This window comes from Thunnus maccoyii, chromosome 2, assembly GCF_910596095.1.
Source record: "Thunnus maccoyii chromosome 2, fThuMac1.1, whole genome shotgun sequence".
In the NCBI taxonomy this organism is placed as follows: Eukaryota; Metazoa; Chordata; class Actinopteri; order Scombriformes; family Scombridae; genus Thunnus; species Thunnus maccoyii.
This window is the reverse complement of record NC_056534.1, coordinates 20,698,903-20,719,271: the sequence shown is the minus strand read 5'-3', so window position 1 is coordinate 20,719,271 and position 20,369 is coordinate 20,698,903. Positions and strand designations below refer to the sequence as shown.

Sequence of the window (20,369 nt, the reverse complement as noted above, 5' to 3'; positions counted from 1 at the left end):
ATGCTAGCATTTAGGTTTTACTGGAAGCAAACAAGCTAGTAGCACTATCAGAGTGAGTTGATGACCTGTCTTCAGTATGATTTAATTATGCTCTTTGTTTGAAACTAATGAGACGTTCCCCACATGAATCTCTTAATAGATTCATCTAAATGTTTTTGTCTCTACCTTTGTCAAAACACAAAGATCACTGATCTCATTGGATAAATCTCAAAATCACAATCAAGTCCAAAGGACATTTACAAAGCATTTACTGCATGTACGAAACGCGCGCACGCACGCACACACGCGCGCACGCACGCACGCACGCGCGCGCACACACACACACACACACGCACGCGCACACACACACACACACTTAACTAACTGACATTTGTTGGAACAGGTTGAGTAACGTGAGTGAGTACCTTCCACTAACTAGACTTTTCCAGGGCTTTCAACCACATCTGCTCAGTTTGCCTTGCCCGAGCGTGTGATGCTGTTTGGTTTCCTGTTGCCATTTTTTTCTGTCTACTACTATTTCTAAGCTCAAGAATGAACTTTGACACTCAACACATTTAGTGTTTCTCCCAGAATTGTATTTGACTCAGGGTGGAAACAGCATCAAAGCAGGATAACAACTACAAAGAAACACAACCATGTATACTTGTGTGGTACATCAGAATCAATCCAGGATTATGTCTGTAATCTGCTATCATTGTGTATCAACCCATACTGTCACAGCATGTCTGACTCTCCAGTGCAGAAACAAACCACATTCTCCTCACTGGATTGTCATAGCCTGGACCATGCTGTGACAGCTGAAGTCTACTACATTAATCACAGAAAGCCAGTGTAGTATTCATCATTCTACAATGAATATGTAACCCAAACATTGACATGGTAAAAATCATAAAGTTATCAAAGTATATTCATCATATCAGAAGGGGAGAACACTGACACTGGAAGAAATGTGTTGTTGGTGTTGTTTTAAATAAAAGATAAATTCAACCCTGAAGCACATCCATCACAGCTGAGGCTGTCTTCTTACAGTATGTACATTGTGGACGTATGTGTGTCAGAGAGGTTATGCTTGTGTGTGTGTGTGTCTATCGGTAGAGGTAATCAGCTTGTATGTTGGCAGCTATCTCTGCTTCCCACTTGTCTCCGTTGTTGAGGAGCTTCTCCTTGTTGTAGAGCAGTTCCTCATGGGTTTCAGTGGAGAACTCGAAGTTGGGACCCTGAAGAAAGACAGAACAGAAAGAGGAATGTAAGACAGAGGAGAGGGATCAGATATAGAAATAAATAAGACAAAGGGGACAGAAGTAAGAGTCATCACATTAAAGTTGCAGTTATTTTATATTCAAATCATTATTTCAATGTGGAGACTGAATCATCAGCAAAGAAAAACAACGGCAGGCCTCACAGGCAAGAGACACTGAAGCCGGCATCGGCCTGATTCATGTTAGCCAGCTTTTCAGGTGTCACAAAGCTGGTTCACTGTCTATCCAGGTAGACCACCATTAGAGCCTTTCCACAACAGGAACTTAACAAGCTCGAACTGTCACAGCTTCTGCTTTTGTTTCCACTGTTCTTTCCCTGCTTTGGGGGCAACTTCCTGGAACTAAATTTGGTGATGCCAGTTTCAGATATTCTGGGTAAATGGAACCCAACAGTTCATTAGCAACACAGCTAAAACTACAGTACAACACAGGATGTGTTTAAATAAGCACTGAAAGGAAGAGGAAACTTGGGAACTTTTAGTGCTGTTTAGGAGGACAAAAGCTGCAAGATAAGATTTTTTGGTGAACACAGCCCCTGCTTTGAAAAACACAGTGGAAACACAAAGCAGAACCTAGAACTAAAACTTTACAGGTTCTATGAAGTCGGAAAACTCCAAGTTACAGCATAGTTAAGTTCCTCAAGTAGAAAAATGATCAATGCAAAAATGTATTTCCAGCACCCACTGCAGGGGTAGGAACACAGAGATTTGTCTCAGTGGGCTGTTATGTGTTAATATCCAAAAGATAACTAACAGCAAATGTAACAGTAAACTTCACTGGAATAATTATTATTATTACTGATGTTAAATAAAATTGGCTAGTAAGCAAGGGTTCTCTCATAGAAAAAAGTAATTATATAGTAAATACTGGTTTAAACTAAGTTTTGATTTACTTACAATGATTTACTAGTTATGTCAACAGATTAAAAACACAGTTTACTGCAGTAAACTAATATAGTGACAGAGTAAACACCACTGCAGAAACAAGACAAACAACAAAGACAAACTACATCAGCTTTCTCTGTCATTTACTTGTTTCAATGTGTTTGCTGTTAGCATAACAAGCTTATACCATCTGTGTCTACTTCTGGCGGATTTTGTTGCACTTATGGCAGCGAGCAATCATAATTGACTCCAGTGGCGTCGTTTGGGCCAAACATTCAGACTTTGGATAAGTTCGGTCCTTAAAAACTTGTATATTAATGTATCATAGTGTAACTTTACTTGGAGCTTCAGAGGAAGGGGAAAAAAGATGTATGCAAGCGACCAGTCATTACTTGAGCAGTTTCTGCCACTGCCTGCTATGTTTCAGCCTTTTCTCTACATTTCAGCACTGAGATTGGTCCATCTCTCTATATAAAGTAAAGAATCTCTGTCTGTATGTTTGTCCTTCACATATCTCGAGAACCTTTCATCAGATCTACTTCACACTTGGCGGGTGCATTGCTGGGGACAAAAGGGAGTGCAGTCTTGAAGTTGGTGCAATTTGGTTACTCGACATGTTCAATATTAATCAACTTTGAATAAACAAGCAAACAGCGAGCTGCTCAGCTCAGAGTCTGAGTGCAGTGGGGGCTGTTTGATATAAACACCGTCACATCACTGTGGGGCAGGGCTTCTGGGCTCTGACTTGCTGAGCGGGACAAAGGCACGCGCCCTTCTCAGTTAAACTACCCTAGAGAGAAGAATGAGTGCACACAGGAGAAAAAAATAGAGGCAGAGGCAGTAAAACTAGCCAAAAGGAGCGCAGACGCATTTGATTGGCAGCAGAATCAACTAATGGAAGGCCATAAACTGCTTCTACAGTTCAACTTCAGTTTATTCTCACTAGTGAAGTTTTACCTGGATTAAAACCATCTTGTTTCTTAAATCCTTATCATTTTAATTGATACATTTGTCAATTGATAAATATATATGCAGTTCTTGAGAAATAATAAGCAAGTGGCCTGTTCCAAACAGCCACGTTTTGAACAGGCACTGCACTAGTTATAAAAATTGCAGAGCACCACAATTTACACATCTTTTTATTTAGCAGAGGTGTGCACACAAAATCCCAAATCAACCTTCATGTAGCTTATGTTGACTTTTGCTTCTTTTACTTCTCTCTAGTATTTCATATCTATAGCTTATTAAAATGTCTGTCAAAATACAACTATTAATGTGACTCAGACAGGTCTGTAACCTGTTAGGTTGATGACTGAATATTATCAATAATGTTGTTCACGTGTCATTGAAAGTAATCTGGGATTTTGTAGAAACATTACTATTCCTACTGATGTTCTCTTTGTTGACCACAACTAGCTGTAGGATTCTTTCATTTGAGATAAGCCTAAATACCTGAAGCATCACAAAGCAGCTAACAGAGCATCTCCAAATTAAGTGGCACTGTATGCATTTACACATCAGACACAGAGGCGGTAACGTCATTAATTATTTTAATCTCCCTACATGCCGAAAGCATCACCACTCACAATCTAACAGTAGTTAATGTTCTGTGTTTCTTCTACACATCTGACAGGTCTGCTGTAACACAGATTTTAACTTTATACAGTAAAATAGGTTGGAATAAAGCAGCCCTTCTCAGGATGAATCCTGAGCTCCATCACCACCAGAGCTACCAAAAATTTTATTTCAAGGTAAGTCCAAAACTCAGATTCAGCAAAATCTCTGTTGCAGTTCTGCTTGCTAGTATGCCTGAAAATATCTGCTACAGTGGCATTACTGCGCATATAGAAATGCTTCCATATTTAATCGTTTAAACACACAATATGTCATTTCTGCCACGGGTCTCTCAATCAAAGCAATAAAAGACGGAGTTTGATAATGTTGTAAAGTAGTGTGGGATCATGGGAATTGTTGTCTATTGTTAAACAACCAGCTTCTCCGGGTTAGGATTACTTCAGTGTTCATTGTTCAGGATATTTTTTACCAGAAGCCGAATCATCCGCAGAGGTCTCCTCCTCCCAGAACAAACAGATCTGGTGATTAAAACAGGTATCTCTGACAACTTAAGATACAGACGTTCGGCAGGTTTTTACCTGGAGCCGAATTATCTGCAAAGGTCTCCTCCTCTCCAAAACAAACATGGGGATTAAAACTGGTAAAAACACTGAATAAAGCAGTTTCAAGAAAAAAAACTGTGTTTCTCTGATGCTGTTGGGTGAGCACAGGACATCCGGAAGGGGCTGCTGCTAAGGTTTGTTCAGCTTGTTTCTCTGATAACTTCAGATCCAGATATCTGATGGCTAAAATCCTTCATCTGGTTAAAAGATACAGTAAAAACGACCAAGATCTAAAAAGTTTATCGTAAAAATGTGTTTTGATACTGAACAAGACAATTCATTCAGACAAATTCTGGCGGACAACCACAACGCTGTTATCTTGTATGCATATGCTCTTTGCTAGACGCCACTGTGGTGGACAACCACAAAAAGAAAAAAAACACGCTAAAGCATGCATCTTGTGCGCATATACTCTTTGGTAGAGGTGGTATGACGCCACTGACAGGCAACCAAAGGAAACAGACCATTTCCTTGATTAAAATTACAGATTTCTCTGGGTTTGAAAATTGTTGGAAACATTTGGGATAATGTCAGTACACAATTCAACAAAATACATGACAGATTTAGTGGTTTTTAGACATTTTACTGTGGAATAGTTACATATTATAGCTTTAAGTAAGTCATTACAGAAATAACATTTTATTGTACCATATGTTGTTGCTTGATTGGACAGATAGGTCCATCATTACGCACAGACCAGACCTTCAGTGTTACTGTGTTTTGGGACTTGATGGTTGATTTTTGATGGAGGTGAACTTTCTAGTTCCTCAGATACACCTGGACCTCTTGCCTGTAGGTCCATTTAAAGGGTCAGTTTACCCAAAACAACTTTTTCTCTTCTAGTTTTCATTTTATTTGTCATATTTATTTGTATTTGCCAGGTTTGTTTCCTCCATCTCAATACTGTGGCTCCTTAACAAGTTACAAGTTTACAAAATATGATGACTTGCCTAACTGTTGACATTGACAATACATCTAAATCTACAAAAAGTATCAACATTAGCCTACATTATTTGTCCAGCTGAATAACATTCTATAAACAGGAAGAAAAGTAACAGAGTGGTGCTCTCATCATAGCCTACCCGATCAGTTAAAAGTGGTCAGTTCAACACAGCATAATAACATTTGAGTGTGCATGAGAAACAGAATAAAAGATACATTTCATTGTTGTTGGGTTAAATGAGGGGGCATGGTTTATTATCCATTTCAAACTATATTCATATTTGACATCTGAGCATAAATAGCTAGGTGTTTATTATGTAAATGAAACGTTGGCGTTGTTGGGCCTCAAACCATGAGGTCACACAGAGAAGGCCTACATGTAACCTATTGGGCCTGACCACAAGGTGCTTTTTCCTATGTTTCCCTCGAGACAAAGGAATAGCGCCAAAATGCTGCTTACAAACAATGGGAGTCCATTGCAAACTCCATTTCCATGACATCACCGCCCCTTTAAAAATTGAACGTGCCCTGAAGCACACGCCTTTCCCATGTCACTGAGCTAGGGGTAACTTCTGTTCCTCTGACTCAGCTTGACTTAAGGTGGTACCCCACGCATGTGTTTTCCCCTCATCAAAGACTCCCCTCGCTGGACGAGACGAGACTTTTCTCTGTTTTACTGAGGAGTATTTTAAGTTTGCTGCCTGTTTAGTTGTGTTCACCACGCTAGACTGTTTTGTGTTTGTCCCGCTCGGGACTACTGCTGTATTTGTGCCATCGTGAGGGAGAAAGTAAGTGGCTTTGTTGATCAGAAACCAGAAAACGTGCGTCACAGACTGCCGTACGCGCACTGTCTGTAGACAAAGGAACCGCTTCTCTTCCTCTCACGATCGCTTTCTTTCCTTCTTCCCTCTCTCTTCTGACTAACACACACACGCGCGCACACACACACACACACATACCAACGTCTTTTTGCACATCTGATGGTCACAAAGCTTTGCTTTGTCTTTCCTTATCCGCCATACTTCTGCCATCCGGTTCTCCCGCAATGTGACTTCCTCCCATAGTCACGTCCGCGTCACAGACCGACGACGTCGTCACGTCAGGCCCCGTCGCCATCTTGTCACACACACACACACACACACACACACACACACACACACACACACACACACACACGTCCAACCCTGTATATAGCTGTTTGTGTTTTGTTCGGTAGGATTAGATTTTAGGATAGTTGTTTATTGAATGAAGCATTTGTTAACTTTGTTAATTTTGCTAAGTTTAATTAACACTGTTATATCTTTAAAGAGAAGTTCTTTTGTCATTATTGTGTGTAACATTGTGAAAAGTGGCTGATTGAAGGAGTCAGAGCTCGAATTCACCCTTCTTTGATCACCCTAGAGTGTTGATATCTCTCAGATATTAACATTCTAGGTGAACTCCCATTTTTGAGACTACCTGGTTTGGTTATTGGTCCCGGTTTCCAGGTGGTGCCCCGTATTTGTTCAATTCATATTAATAATTCTATTAATTGTTATAATTAGTTAATCATCTTTGATAATTGATAATTATTGCAAATAATCAACTATGTTCCTCACAGATCCAAAAGTTGGTGCCCGAATTATTGATTAAGGTTAACAATATCTTATTTTCATAATTCATAATTATCTATGATAATTTTGAATTTTTGCTAATAACCAAACGCACTACTGCCCATCCCAACAGCGTGTTCAACACTTATGGTCGGTCTTAGTCTCACGTTGGTTTGTGCCAAAAACGTTGTGACTCTGGGTGCAGAGGATGCTGTGACAAGACGACAGTGCTTTTGCCCTTGCATATGGCTTACAGTTTCCACCTCCCCCATGTTGGAAATGTTACACAAAGTTTGCATCTAGCTATCTTTTCCCATTTGGAATCCTTAGCCAACTAGGCTTTATATTTGGAATTGTCAAGCCAGCCTTCGGAATCCACTTTGACCATTCAGTCCACACTCCTGCGCAGAAGGCTGGATGACATTCTACTGTCAAACATCTCTGCCCAAAGAAGTAGTAAACTAACCAATGCAACCTATACTTGTATTATTTTCCATTAACATATTGAATAAATAATATTGTTTTATTGTTCCCCCCATGCTTTTAGTCTGTTTTATAAATTCAAACCATGAATGAATTGAAAAAAGTTATTATAAGAGTAATATTTATTCTTAGAAATTCTGAATTTTATATTCAAGAAACACAGAAAACAGAATAAGGTCAAGAGTCTGGAAACACAAATATTTTTCCATACTCCATACTTTTTTTCTTTTTTCAATACTTATCCAGACCTGGAAATTACTAAAATCAAATGCCATACTGCATAGGAACCCTGATTATCATTCAACTCAATGTATTTCACTTTCAAATGAGCACCTTATCATGAGATACGAAACAGTGGCACAAGCACTGATTCCGCTCTGTTTTGCAGCGGTCAGCTGAGCTGTGATGCAATCAGTGAACTCACTGAGATTACTGTGGAGATTAGTGTGTTGCCAGCATAGCTCAAAACACCTCTCTTTGGCTTTACATTACTTTAATTTTTTGTTACTTAACGGCCGTCATAGACTACGATATCAATTTATCTCCAATTAGCTTAAATTGGCCAATAAAATCAACCCCACAGATGTATCAGTCAGACTCTAATTAACAGTATTTAGGATCTAGATTTTAGTACGTTAGGAGACAATAAATATGTCCATGGGAAACGAAAAGGAGAAGAAAAGAAAGAGAACGAGAAAGAGAGAGAGAGAATGGAGCAGCAGGTCCAGCAGTTCAGAGTGGAGCAGGTGGAGGTGGAAGTGTTTTGATATGGATGTAAGTATACACACATGCAGCCAAATGCTCATTTAAATGTCTTAACAAAAGTTTCTTTGCAGCCTGTGGCAATTTTAAAGTTCACTGATGGTAAAGTTCAAATTCAAATTCACTAGTGCAGTGCCCGTTCGGAACAGGTCAATTTCTCAATACCTAGAGGGAGTTGTGCCCCCTAAATGCCTCTCATGCAGACTATCAGTAGACGCTAAAATTTACCAATGCTCCCTAAACGTCTGAGATGCAGACTATTGGTAGAAACTACAATTTACAGATGTCCCCTAAATGCCTCAAACACAGGCTATCAGTAGACGCTATAATTTACTCATCTTCCATAAACGCCTCACACGCAGAATATCTGGAGACTACAATTTTGAGTTGAGCAGAAGTCTATTGGATGAACTGTAGTGCCCGTTCAAAATGTGCCTGAGACATCCTGCACTATGTCTTAAACATACACATACATACAAACATACATACAAAGTTCTCTTGTGCGAGGAATGGGAAATCAGGAGTGTAGACTTGCCACAGCACTTCTGGATAGGTTGAGCTACCAGAAGAGCAAGCTCATTTCCCAGGCATATGATGGTGCAAATGTCATGAAAGAAGCCACTGGTGGTATGCAGAAGAAGGTGCAAGATGTGTATGTGAATGCACACTATGTCCACTGCTTCAGAGATTCCCTCCCTACTCTCTGTGGAGAACAAAGCGGCAGTGTATCTCAGCAGCAGCTGGCCATGAAACACTGCACACTGGGCCTGTGTGATCTTCAGAGGGTAGCTACAGAGGTGAGATAGAAGCTAAATGTGTGGTGTTGGTCTTTTACAATATTTTTAATCATAGTAGTGTTGTATTGTGCAGAAAAATGGGCAACATGCCTTAGAGTAGGCCCTATATATTAATCTAGTTTTATAGTGGCGCTATGTTAATTTGCATTGTCCCTATCAAATAACAGCATACATTGGTAAAATAGTTTTCATATATTATTGTATTATTATTATCATTATTATATCATATATATTGTAAAGCTGATTTATATCCATCTCCATATTGTATTAAATTGGTGCATTCACTTTTGTGTCACTTGTGACACTATCTTGGGCCATGCAAAAGAAAGGTTCTCCTTCACCAAGCACCTGATCATTTCTATAGTGCCACAGGGAGACAAATTCCAACAGTACACCAGCCACTTCCCTGATGCAGCACTGAACACCACCATGGAGGCTTTACTCAATGCTGAACAAGAGCAAGCTGAAAACTAAACTGTCTCTAATCTACAGCAATAAGTTCAAGAACTGCATTGGTGCTGTTGTGCTGTCGGCTGTTCAGGGGGAACAATTTTCAGGACTCCTTCTCAGAGACTGTGGCTCTGCTGACAATCCTCATCACAACTTCTATGACTTCAGCTGAATCTTCTTCTCCACACTGAGGAGAGTCAAGACCTTCTTCAGGAACACAATATCACAGAATCATCTCAATGCATTGGACATGCTCTTTATGGAGAACAAACTTGTCCATGACATCCCTGATTTTAACCAGAGTCATTCAGAAATTTGCATCTCTCAAGGAGAGAACGGCAAAATTTATATATAAAAAGGTAAAGCACAGGCCTAATCATACAGAATGATGGAAAACACATGTTGTGGTTGTACAGTACAGTGTGTGGTCAAACAATGACTGATTTGGCCTCTAAAGGGGCATTAGATCTGAGGCAGAATCTAGGACATTGTGAAATTTTTGACATGACTTTGACTTGAAGAATTCTTTTGTTGGCAGGTTTAATTTGTTAATGATGACATTGCATATACCTACTACTAGGCAGTGGTGTTGTGCTTATTGGTGAGTGGAGCACAGCAGGTCCCCATTTCTCCTGAAATCCTCACTGTGTAAAGCGGTAGGGGAGATGGTACTGGTAGCCATCACTCAGCCCCAAGCATTCATTTCCACCAATACTTTGTGTTTTATAGTAGGGGAGAAAGGCTTCCAGTCTGCCTTACAGTATATTGCATATATTGCTGATAATTTGAAACCTTAATGACTAGCTTCCAGTTTGGAGTGCAGTCCTGCTGTTTTTCTCAGAAAGTAATGCTTGTTACTTTCTTGTTTTTTGTTTTAATGCTATCTTTAACTATATGCTAACACTGCTGATACTATTTACATGTATCTGTTTAAGTCTTAATGGTACGCTCATTTACTTATTGCTCATGGTTCAGAGATATTTTAGAGACGCAGCACAGATTTAGACTTAATTAGTTTCACATGCATAGTCAAAAAGAATTGAGTTTAATAGCTGTGTGGCTGTGCAGGGTCTTAAAAGAGCTGAAACTTGACAACATACTCATATGGTACTTGACCTATTTTATTATTTTCTGTAGCTCTTCTGTTTGACCACTAGACGTCACTATAATATTTGTATAAAACTATTTATTTGACTTCATCTGTCAGTCTTATTTTTTTCCCTCAACAGGCATTGATTTATCCCCAAACACAGGAACATTAGAAACAGCTGTAAAACCTTACATATATTTAGACTGTTTTTCTCCAGTCGACTTTCCAGAACTAACTTCAATGATTTGTTCATCTAAACCATCAACCCGTGTCTTAGACCCCATCCCAACTAGGCTGCTTAAGGAAGTTTTACCCTCAGTTAGCACCTCCTTACTCGATATGATCAATCTGCAGATGCCCTACAGAAACCTAGGGAAAACCCTGCGTTCCTACAAATGTACAGAGTCTACATAATGTGTAATAGTGATATTTATAGGTTTTCTTTGTGTAATAATTACATCAGAGATGAAAGAGACATTGTTTGCACAACCATGCGTCTACTCTGACTACAACGGGACTTCTAACACAGAGACATTTTACTACACTGACAGACTCTTAATTAGCTCCTGGTCAATTCTCAATTGCATTGTTCATTGTTTTGAAGTATTTGATGAGACAAAGTGGCGACATCTGCTGGGCAACCCCTGGTATTCCATTTGTGTGGGAGGTTGAAACACAAGACCATGTTGAAACAGTGAGTAAAACACATGTGTGTTCACTGACCACTTTTAAACTGAGTTACTTACAGCTCATCTTTTAAATATAGTAGCAGATTGGAAAGCACATCCTGTATTCAAACTGCCTTTCACTGCTGCGAGGTGTCCATACATCTGCCCACATTGTTTGGACTAGACTGCTTGATGTGTCACATCATTGACTGCCATATAGTTTCAAAAGTGGAAGTCAGTTGGAGAAAATGTGACTGTTTAAACAACTTACCAACAATCAGATGACATGTGACAGTGTTGTAGTACTCGAGTCCTGATTTTCAGGACTCGTGACTTGACTCGGATTCACGCACTGATGACTCGAACTCGAGCATTGACTGGATTCGGAAGTTGAAGACGAGTACTCCAACTTGTTAACTGATAAAGAAGTAATATATATCCAATTTTTTGCCAGTCAAATTTTCACATAGCCACACTATGGTTCACGTCACACACAGCAGCAGCTGCTGCACAGTGTAGCCACACACACACACACACACACACACACACACACACACACACACACACACACACACACACACACACACACACACAATGTTGGAACTTGACTCAGACTCAACCATAATGACTCGGACTCAGGTAATGGGGACTTGACTCGGACTCGAACACTGGGGACTCGAGACTCCAGACTTAGTGACTCGACCACAACACTGACATTTGACATCAAAAACTGAATTTGCTGTTTGTCCAAAAATTTGGAGGCCTTTCAGACTCACTGTGCTGTATGTAACAGGGGATAATGCACACGCACCTCTACGATAGCGTCCACAGGACACGCCTCCTGACAGAAGCCGCAGTAGATGCATTTGGTCATGTCAATGTCGTAGCGAGTCGTCCTCCTGCTGCCATCAGTACGAGTCTCTGCTTCGATGCTGATGGCCTGAACACACACAAATCAGTGACCTCATATAATAATGTGACTCTAAGCTGATATAACTGACACCATCCATATGATGCAGAGTGACAACTGCATCTCACTCTTTTCTCTACACTGCTATTATAACTCAGTATAAATATCTGCATTAATTCACATTAATGAATATTTTATCATACAGTTCATAATTAATTATGCTTGAAACAAACATACAGCCAGGTGTTTTGTCTTGTTCATATTAGAGCAGACATGATGCAACAAAGCCACATCTAGTGGACATCCTTTTTAGTTTTAATAGTCAATGTTGTTTAAGTCAATGTAATGTTCTCTGAAAAGAAGGAAACACAAGTGTGTGTGTGTGTGCGCACGCATGTGTGCATTTACCTGGGCTGGACAGATAGCTTCACACAACTTGCAGGCGATGCAACGCTCCTCTCCTGAAGGATACCTGGAGTAGCAGCATTACAGAGAATATGTTGAGGTTTGATTTAAAGTGCTATGACTGAAACAACCTCCTTTGTCATTGTAAAATCATTTTTAGCTTTGAGCAACATCATCAGATGAACTCTGAACTCATGTCCACTCCTAGGGATAAGAAAAAGCAGCAGTGAGTGAATGCACATAAAAGATCTATTTGGCTTCCACTTCAGACAAAACACTGCTTTAAACTGAGATTTCCACGACATTTCCACACAAAGTCAGTAGATTCACTTGTGATTAACAGTATGTGACTGTTGTTCAGTGTACAGATAGCAGGGGTGCGCAAAAAAAAAAATCGATTCACATAAGAATCGTGATTCTCTCTGCCAATTCAGAATCGATTCAGAAATTCCAAGAAGCGATTCACATTTTTCAGTCTTGCCAGACCCTGTTTTCCATTTTTTCCTGACATGAGTTAGCTCACTCAATCCCATAGATGGCGCAATGACGCCGCGTCGGTTTTCGCCCGGACCCAACTCCGGGGGCAGGAAGGAAGTGAAGTCTGTGTCATGGAAAGACTGCGAGCAATGGAGCAAATACAACCTGCCCCATCCGCAATGAAGGCAATCCTTTGGACATATTTTGGATTTTATTATCTCGAAGGGAACAAGGAGCTTGACAAGACTAATGCCATTATCAGGCAGTGCAGCGCACTTCCGCAGGTTTGTGCAGTTGTGGGCTTATTTATTTGTGACTGCTGTGAATTAATCAGAAAATAACTTTTTATTGATCTGATTCACCAGCTTCCTCCTCCTCCCCGCAGCTTAACGCACAACTCCTCAGCCTGCCAGCTGGTTACCTGAGGACGGGAATGAGAAAGTCATTTTATCTCAGTGACAAACGTCGTCTCCTTGAAGCTTATGACAAAATGCCAAAAACGAGCCAACAAGATGCAGCAGCGAAACAACAGCGTTTAAACAGCTGTTCTGTATTTTGAAACAGTCAAAACTCAGTAAACAGTGAAACTGCTCATTTCATTACATTAGATTCATGTAATAAATATACAAATGTCAATTAGATAGTTCTCTGCATGAGAAATTAAGAAAAAGAAACAAAATTGGTTATAATAATCATCTGCTTATAGTGATCAATTTGACCAATTCGATCAATTTTCTTGTTTGCACTTTGCAGCTAAATGTAGCAGGCAGCTATTGTTTGTTTGATTTTGTTATTTGAAGTATGAATTTAAGTTATTTAGAGTTTTGCACTTAGCAGTTTATCTTTGCAATCAATTTTATTTTTGTGTTAAGTATTCATTTCACCCTTTGTCTCAGAGCTGCCTTGGTTTCCTATTGACTGAGTGGACTAAAGGAAAATAAATCTTACTCAGGGTTGATATTGATTAGCAAATTTTTATATTTAATTCAGTGAGATCATTTTTATTCGGGACCTATAAAAGTGTCTACTGCAGTAAAATGGAAAGAGCAGTGTTTCCCCTATATTCATTGAAAAAATTTCAGACAATCATTAATATCAACAAGCTACTAATGATTTCCACTCGCACACTGTGCAGCACCCTATGTTATTGTGGATTTTCTTAAGTCATCCTCCCTCTCTTCGTTCTTCAAAGGACATCTACGTGAAAGGTACAAGAGTAGTGTAGCTCCGTTAGGGAATAAGGCAGCACGTGTGTGTGTGTGGGTATGTGTGTGTAAATGTGCGCGTGTAGTTGCGCAAGCACAGAGGGTGAGCGGCAGAAACATGATGTGAACGTGAGTGGAGCAGAGGAAAAGTTTAGCAGTAAGTTGTCAATCTGGCAGTAAATGTACAGTACAGACTATTTGTCAGTTAATAAATGCTGCAGCTCCTCAAGACAAAGAAAATGCACACCTATCGAAGGGGGTTAGCCCCAAAGTTAGCAACAACGCGTTAGCTTAAGGTGGACTGACTTTTAAGGTGGACCAGCAATCTCATTTTAGTGTCAATCTCAGCCAGAGAACGGAGAAATGTCTAGCCGATGAGTCTCTGTCTTGAGTATTTCATATGTCCCCCACATATGACGACAACAACGACAGACAGTTCAGAGGTGTTCCTCACCTGCGCAGGGCATGTTCTCCTCTGAAGCGAGGTGACAGAGGTCCCTTCTCAAAAGGGTAGTTGATGGTGGCAGGCTCTCTGAACAGGTAGCTCATTGTCATGCCCAGACCTGACATCACAAAAAAGTCATACATATTTGACAGCATTTTACAGCAATTTTTAAACTGACACGTATTAACAGACAGTTAGCATGTCATAACTTAAGAAGTTTAACAGACATCACAGACATGAAAATACAATGCCACTTGGCATTAGACATTTGCAATACCTCTGATACCCCCTTTCCACCAACTGCAACCCAGTGCTAGTGCTAGGCTTGTGCTGGTGCTGGTGCTGGTTCCGGTTTGCAGTTAGTTCAACCAGCAAACCCTCTAAGAACTGGCTTGCTTTTCCACAGGCTTAAGAGCCAAGTTGTTACATAACTGTACATGCCACCAGTTTCCTAGCAATGCTAATGCCAATGTCAAGCGCTTCACACTCCAATTTAGTGGGTGGCGGTAATGCACCGTAACGCTGGTTGCCATCCACCATAAAACAGAAAAAAGAACTTCAAGCACAACAACAGCGGACTACAGCACAGCTTTATACTCTTTAGTTTTCCATTTTTTTTGTATGTAGTGCATACTGGCTACTAAATGAACGATTAAGTATGCCCATGACCATAAATGACAGCAAAATGCAGTAGACGCTCACAATGAGCTGAAATGAAACAAATGCACACAAATGAGGTAAATAACAAATAAATAGTGTCTACTGCGTTTTGCTGTCATTCATGGCTCTATTAAGTTTCTCTCCTCTCCTCTGTTTCACAGTAGGCAGGGCTGAGTGCTCCATGTGTGAATGTGTGTTCTCTGAGTGGAGCAGAGGGGAGACAGTGAACCTCGTGAAGTACTCGAGTTGATGACAACTACACTCCTTACATTACTGTAAGTGCAATAAAAGCTTTACGAGTAAAAAGCCAATAAGAGTATGTATCATCGTCCATCACAATGTTTCACTGTGGACATTGTCATATGCCAATTCTGTAGACATCGCCCAACGCCTCTATATGGCTCTGGCCTGGGTCAAAATCTCTGCCAATCTCTGCACAGTCTGAAGAGACACAATGCATTTTGGTTTTGGTTGGTCATAAGCGGTTCTTTTTTTTAGACCAGCAAAGAGTTGGTGCCACTATGGAACCAGTTTTCCTGGCTGAAAGCCAGTTCTTTGGTTGTCGAAACGTGAAGAGCTGATTCAACATTAGGCACCGGCTCCAAACTGGTCCTCAAACTGCCTTGGTTGAAAAGGGGTATGAGTAATCAAACTACTTTCACACAGCAAGAGTGCATCGACATTTCCACTCTAGGAAAAAAACAAAAAAAACATGAAAAAGTGATGTCAGTGCAAGCCACCTACTCTAAGCAATCATGTTCATTATTTTTGGCATGACTGATTGTAAAAGAAAAAACGAATTAAATAATTAATTTTTGGTTGGAAAAAAAACTTAGTGTGACATCTCTTCTGTGTTGTTCTACTGCAAAGTGATCCATGTGTGAGCGGAGCTGACCTCTGAACAGTTCTGTCCAAAGCAGCGTCTGAGCAGCTCTGTCTGTGATGGACTTCATGTCTGTAGGGATCTCCTGGGCATTCACATACTCTACACACACACACACACACACACACACACAAGTTTTATCACATACATGAGTATTTGTAAGTTTGTTTGAGAAGAGACACATCAATGACAACAATACACTTCAATGAAACGTTTATGTCTGAGTGCTACTTACTGAATCCTTCCCTTTGTGCAGACAAACTGAAGGACCTCACTAGATTCTGGCTGGCCACTAAAGTGCCTGAAAGTATAGATCAATTCAGAAATACATTACCATTAATATCACTATAGTGGACACCTCCATTATACAAAACCTGAATATGTCCCATTCACTATACATTTAAGGGTACGGCAGTGGTACCTGATGTGTGCTTAATACCTATAATCACAAAAACACAACTTCTCAGTGTTTGACCATCTGCTGGGGGCAGACAATGGGCCTCATGCAAGAAACACTTGTACGAACAGATTTGTTCTTAAAATGCACGTAAAAGCATTTGTGACATTCATCAATTCTGTCGTACTTAGAATTTTCTCTTAGATACAAACAAAATTTACAAGTGGTCCAGTCCTGTCGTTTGTGTCATGGATAGATCCTCTCTGCCTTTCTTCACAGGGTAGAAACGCTTGTTTGACTTACAATTTTAATGCCCTTATCTCAATTAATTTGGAGTTTAAATATGATAGCGAAATTAACAAAAATGTATTATGTAAGTAAAACAAAGTTAATGCAAAATTTATATTCTGTTTACCATATTTTCATCATCATAGCTGCCAATTTATTTAAAATGATTTTCTGATTTTTAATGCCATATTTTGACGCATCAACTTCTACATTTCAGTTTTTTCTAGGACTTCTCTCACTGCGACAGCTGCCTCTGTGTATCTCTGCAGGCCTCTGTCCAGTATCATGTTGTGTTGCAGCTGACAGTGTAACATCACCTGTATATACTATATATATATATAAGTAGACTATAATATTCTCCTCTAATATCTCTGACTGTCACATGACCACCTCCCATCATAGAGCACTTTGCTTTAGAGAGATGTTTTTTAGCATCTGTCCTCAAGTCAAAGCGTTCCCTCTTTTTTCTTTCACAGTGCCGAGCTGCTCTGATGACATATTAGCTGAATTCATATTTTCTAATTGTTTCGGGTCTCCTACTGTCTTTCCTAAATTTGTTGTGCATTTGTCTTCTGATTCCTGAAAGCGGGACTTGAAGTTGCAAAGTGCTTTGAGAGTTGGTTGAATCCCATGTAGGATTTTCTTATTTTTGCTTTGTGCAAGAGCAAATATAAGAGACAAATACGAAAACATTCAAGCATGAGGCCCATTATTTTTAAATCTGAAATGGCTTGTGTTATTGACACATCTATTGTATGCGTTTCGAGATTTTAAAATTTTTGTTGTGTCATTTGCAGATTATATGTATTTTTTAATCATTATGCAACTACCGCCATGCCAAAGAAAAGAGAGGTTGGTGCTTGTTGGACAATACAGAGTTGCACCACAGCTGGAACGCTGATAGGTAGCTCTACAGTGAAACATGTTTATCAGACATGATCAGAATAAAAGGGAGAGAGAAAGAAAGAGAAAATGGTAGGACTGACTTGTTTGTTAATTAAATGTCAGAATTCTGTGAATCAATTAAAAACCAACAACATTCATTCACCATCAAAAAAAAAAAACAATAACACACAATTAAGTGTCATACAGCTTTGTGATGACTGTGACCACAACAAAATACCAGCAGGCCCTTCTGCTACACACAGAATCAAAACAATGAATGAAATCAGTCTAGGATGCAGACATACCACAACAACAGGAGGATGGACGATAAATTCAACTTTGGTAGTGTGGTTATTCATCAAATTTTAACCATGAAGCAAGAACTGAAGTAATGCCTTGATCTTTTTGTCCTTAGATGTTTTTGGAAGTGCAACATTGGTTCTGTTCATCAGGCTGAGAAGTCTTACCTGGCCTTGACACGGAGTAAAGTAAACGCAGTTTTGCAGCCATCACGTCTTTGAAGCTGCAACCACACACACAAAGACACACAGACGATAATAATAAGGTACTGTTCAAAGACAATGCAACTGCATCAACAGAATCCCCGTCATCTGGCATTAGCTATACAGTACAATTTTGATTCTGATCGATGCTTAACGTTGACATTGCTACATTTTACATTACCATACAAGCCCAATTGCTTTAATTTTACGTGACGTACCAGTGTTTCAGTTTAGCTGGCGTTGAATTAACTGCCACTACCCATGTGCATGAGGCTGTGCTTGACGATGGAGACGCAGACAAAATAGGTGAATGTGCCAACGCCTTTTCAAAACACCGCAAACGTTCATAACGTGTGATCGTTTACAAAATGTTCTTGTCAGTCTTAACATTTGACTCATATCGTTATTACTCTGATGTAATTTTGATTTGGGAAGTGTTTAGTCTGCAGGTAAAGCATACAATTTAATGTATATTGTTTACACTCAGCTCGAACACAGTCTGAGGAAAACTGTGGTAAAGTTTGATCCACCTAGATTAACTAGTGATACGACATCTGTGTCTGCCACCATTCGTGTTTCATTTTATAAGCTAGAGAAGTATACAGTACCTGTGCACATCTATATACTGTTTCTCCCATCCCAACCATATTGTACACCATGAAGCAATCTCATCCATCCACATTAGACATGACTATGAAGTGTTATTCAGGGACAGTAAGGACAACAAAAGCAGTAATTTGACAATGGTATTCACACAGGTGGAGAAAACTGCTGTTATTCAGGACGTGAAATAGTCTTTATAAAATCAGTTTACATGTCACACCCTTGAGCATTTTCATTTTGTGATTCAGAGATTGTTTGATTGTTTGTCTCTAGCAATGTACTCTCTTTGTCTCTTTGCTTGGGTGTCTTTGTCTTTATTCATTTGTGTGTGTTTGCGGAGTTGTGACCTGGTGAAGGTACGTAGGTGTACAGGTGCAGTGGTTCTGAGGTCGCACTTGCTGCACACCACAAAAACATCGATCACTGAATTACCACCATGAGCTGTTTAGAACGATGAAGTAGCGTTTTCGTTAAGCTACGTGACTCTACAGCTGCTGGTCTCAGATCACTTTGTATTGCAAGGTCACATACTGAGGCCTAGTATACTAACTTTCATTTGACCTCTGACGTTAAATCATTATTTGAGTTCTTCATCTTAACTAAACCTGATGTAAGTGCTAACGCTAGCACTTAGGCAGCATGACATTGTTCAGCTAACCGACGTCAGCATTAAAAGCACACATGCTAAATAATCTTGTGATCGCTGAACTTCACAACATATGTCAGCAGTACTGTGCATAATAAAAGTTAGCTGACCTTGGGTTTCATTTGTGAAAATCAAGGTGCATTGATAAGCTAAGTTAGCTCTCTTTAGCAGCCGGTTAGATCACCACTGTCAAGGACTTTTGGTCGCTTGAGGTAATTAAGGAAACCATAACGCTTTCAAGATTGGATATGAACGAGAATAAAACTACTATTTGACGCGACGTAAATGAACTTGGTAAAAAATAAGGTTTTGGGAATTTTAATTATTTTCTACTCACCGAAATGTCGCTATTTGGCCTTCTGAACCAGAACAGCGGACGATTTGCAGAACGGACCCTGCGACTACCGGAAGTTACACACCATGATGACGTCAGACCAGCAGACACCCCGGCCTGCCAAATTTTCTTCTTCTTCTTCTTCTTCTTCTTCTTTTCTTTTTTTTTTTTTTTTTTTTTTTTTGTTTAATGGCGGGTTGCAACCAGCGTAAAGGTGCATTGCCGCCACCCACTATGTTGGCATGTGAACCAGAGTTATCTACCCCTATAAACAAATCAGGAAAAAGAAAAAAACAAAAAACAAAAGGAAGATATCCTGAATACTAAATTCTGTTGATCAACCCAGTTTCTTTCAAGTAGTGGAATAAGCTCCCTAACCCAATTGGAAATATACTTTTCAAACTCAATTCTTCCCCTCCAATCTTCCTGATTTCTCTCTTTAATACTTCTCGCTCTCGAGAATACTTATTGCAGTGCAAAATGACATGTTCCACTGACTCCTCTATTTGACATAGGTCACATAATCCTGAGGGATGTTTGTTTATTAAATGCAGTGTTTTATTTAGTCTGGTGTGTCCTACCCTCAGCCTTGTTAAGATGTTCTCCTCTTTGGTGCTTCTTTTA

At 39.7% G+C, this 20,369-nt stretch overlaps 1 protein-coding gene across 1 annotated transcript; it reads right to left on the bottom strand.

The window, feature by feature from the left end:
* Nucleotides 1-553: 553 nt before the first annotated feature.
* ndufs8a (NADH:ubiquinone oxidoreductase core subunit S8a) lies at nt 554-19,855 on the bottom strand. The gene is made up of 8 exons (XM_042392310.1): nt 19,749-19,855; nt 18,127-18,182; nt 16,325-16,390; nt 16,102-16,191; nt 14,556-14,664; nt 12,423-12,486; nt 11,916-12,044; nt 554-1,217 (listed from the first exon to the last, which is right to left on the bottom strand). The coding sequence occupies exons 2-8, from the start codon at nt 18,167-18,169 to the stop codon at nt 1,086-1,088; spliced, it is 633 nt and encodes a 210-aa protein (XP_042248244.1). The 5' UTR covers nt 18,170-18,182; nt 19,749-19,855; the 3' UTR covers nt 554-1,085.
* Between the last annotated feature and the right edge of the window lie 514 nt (nt 19,856-20,369).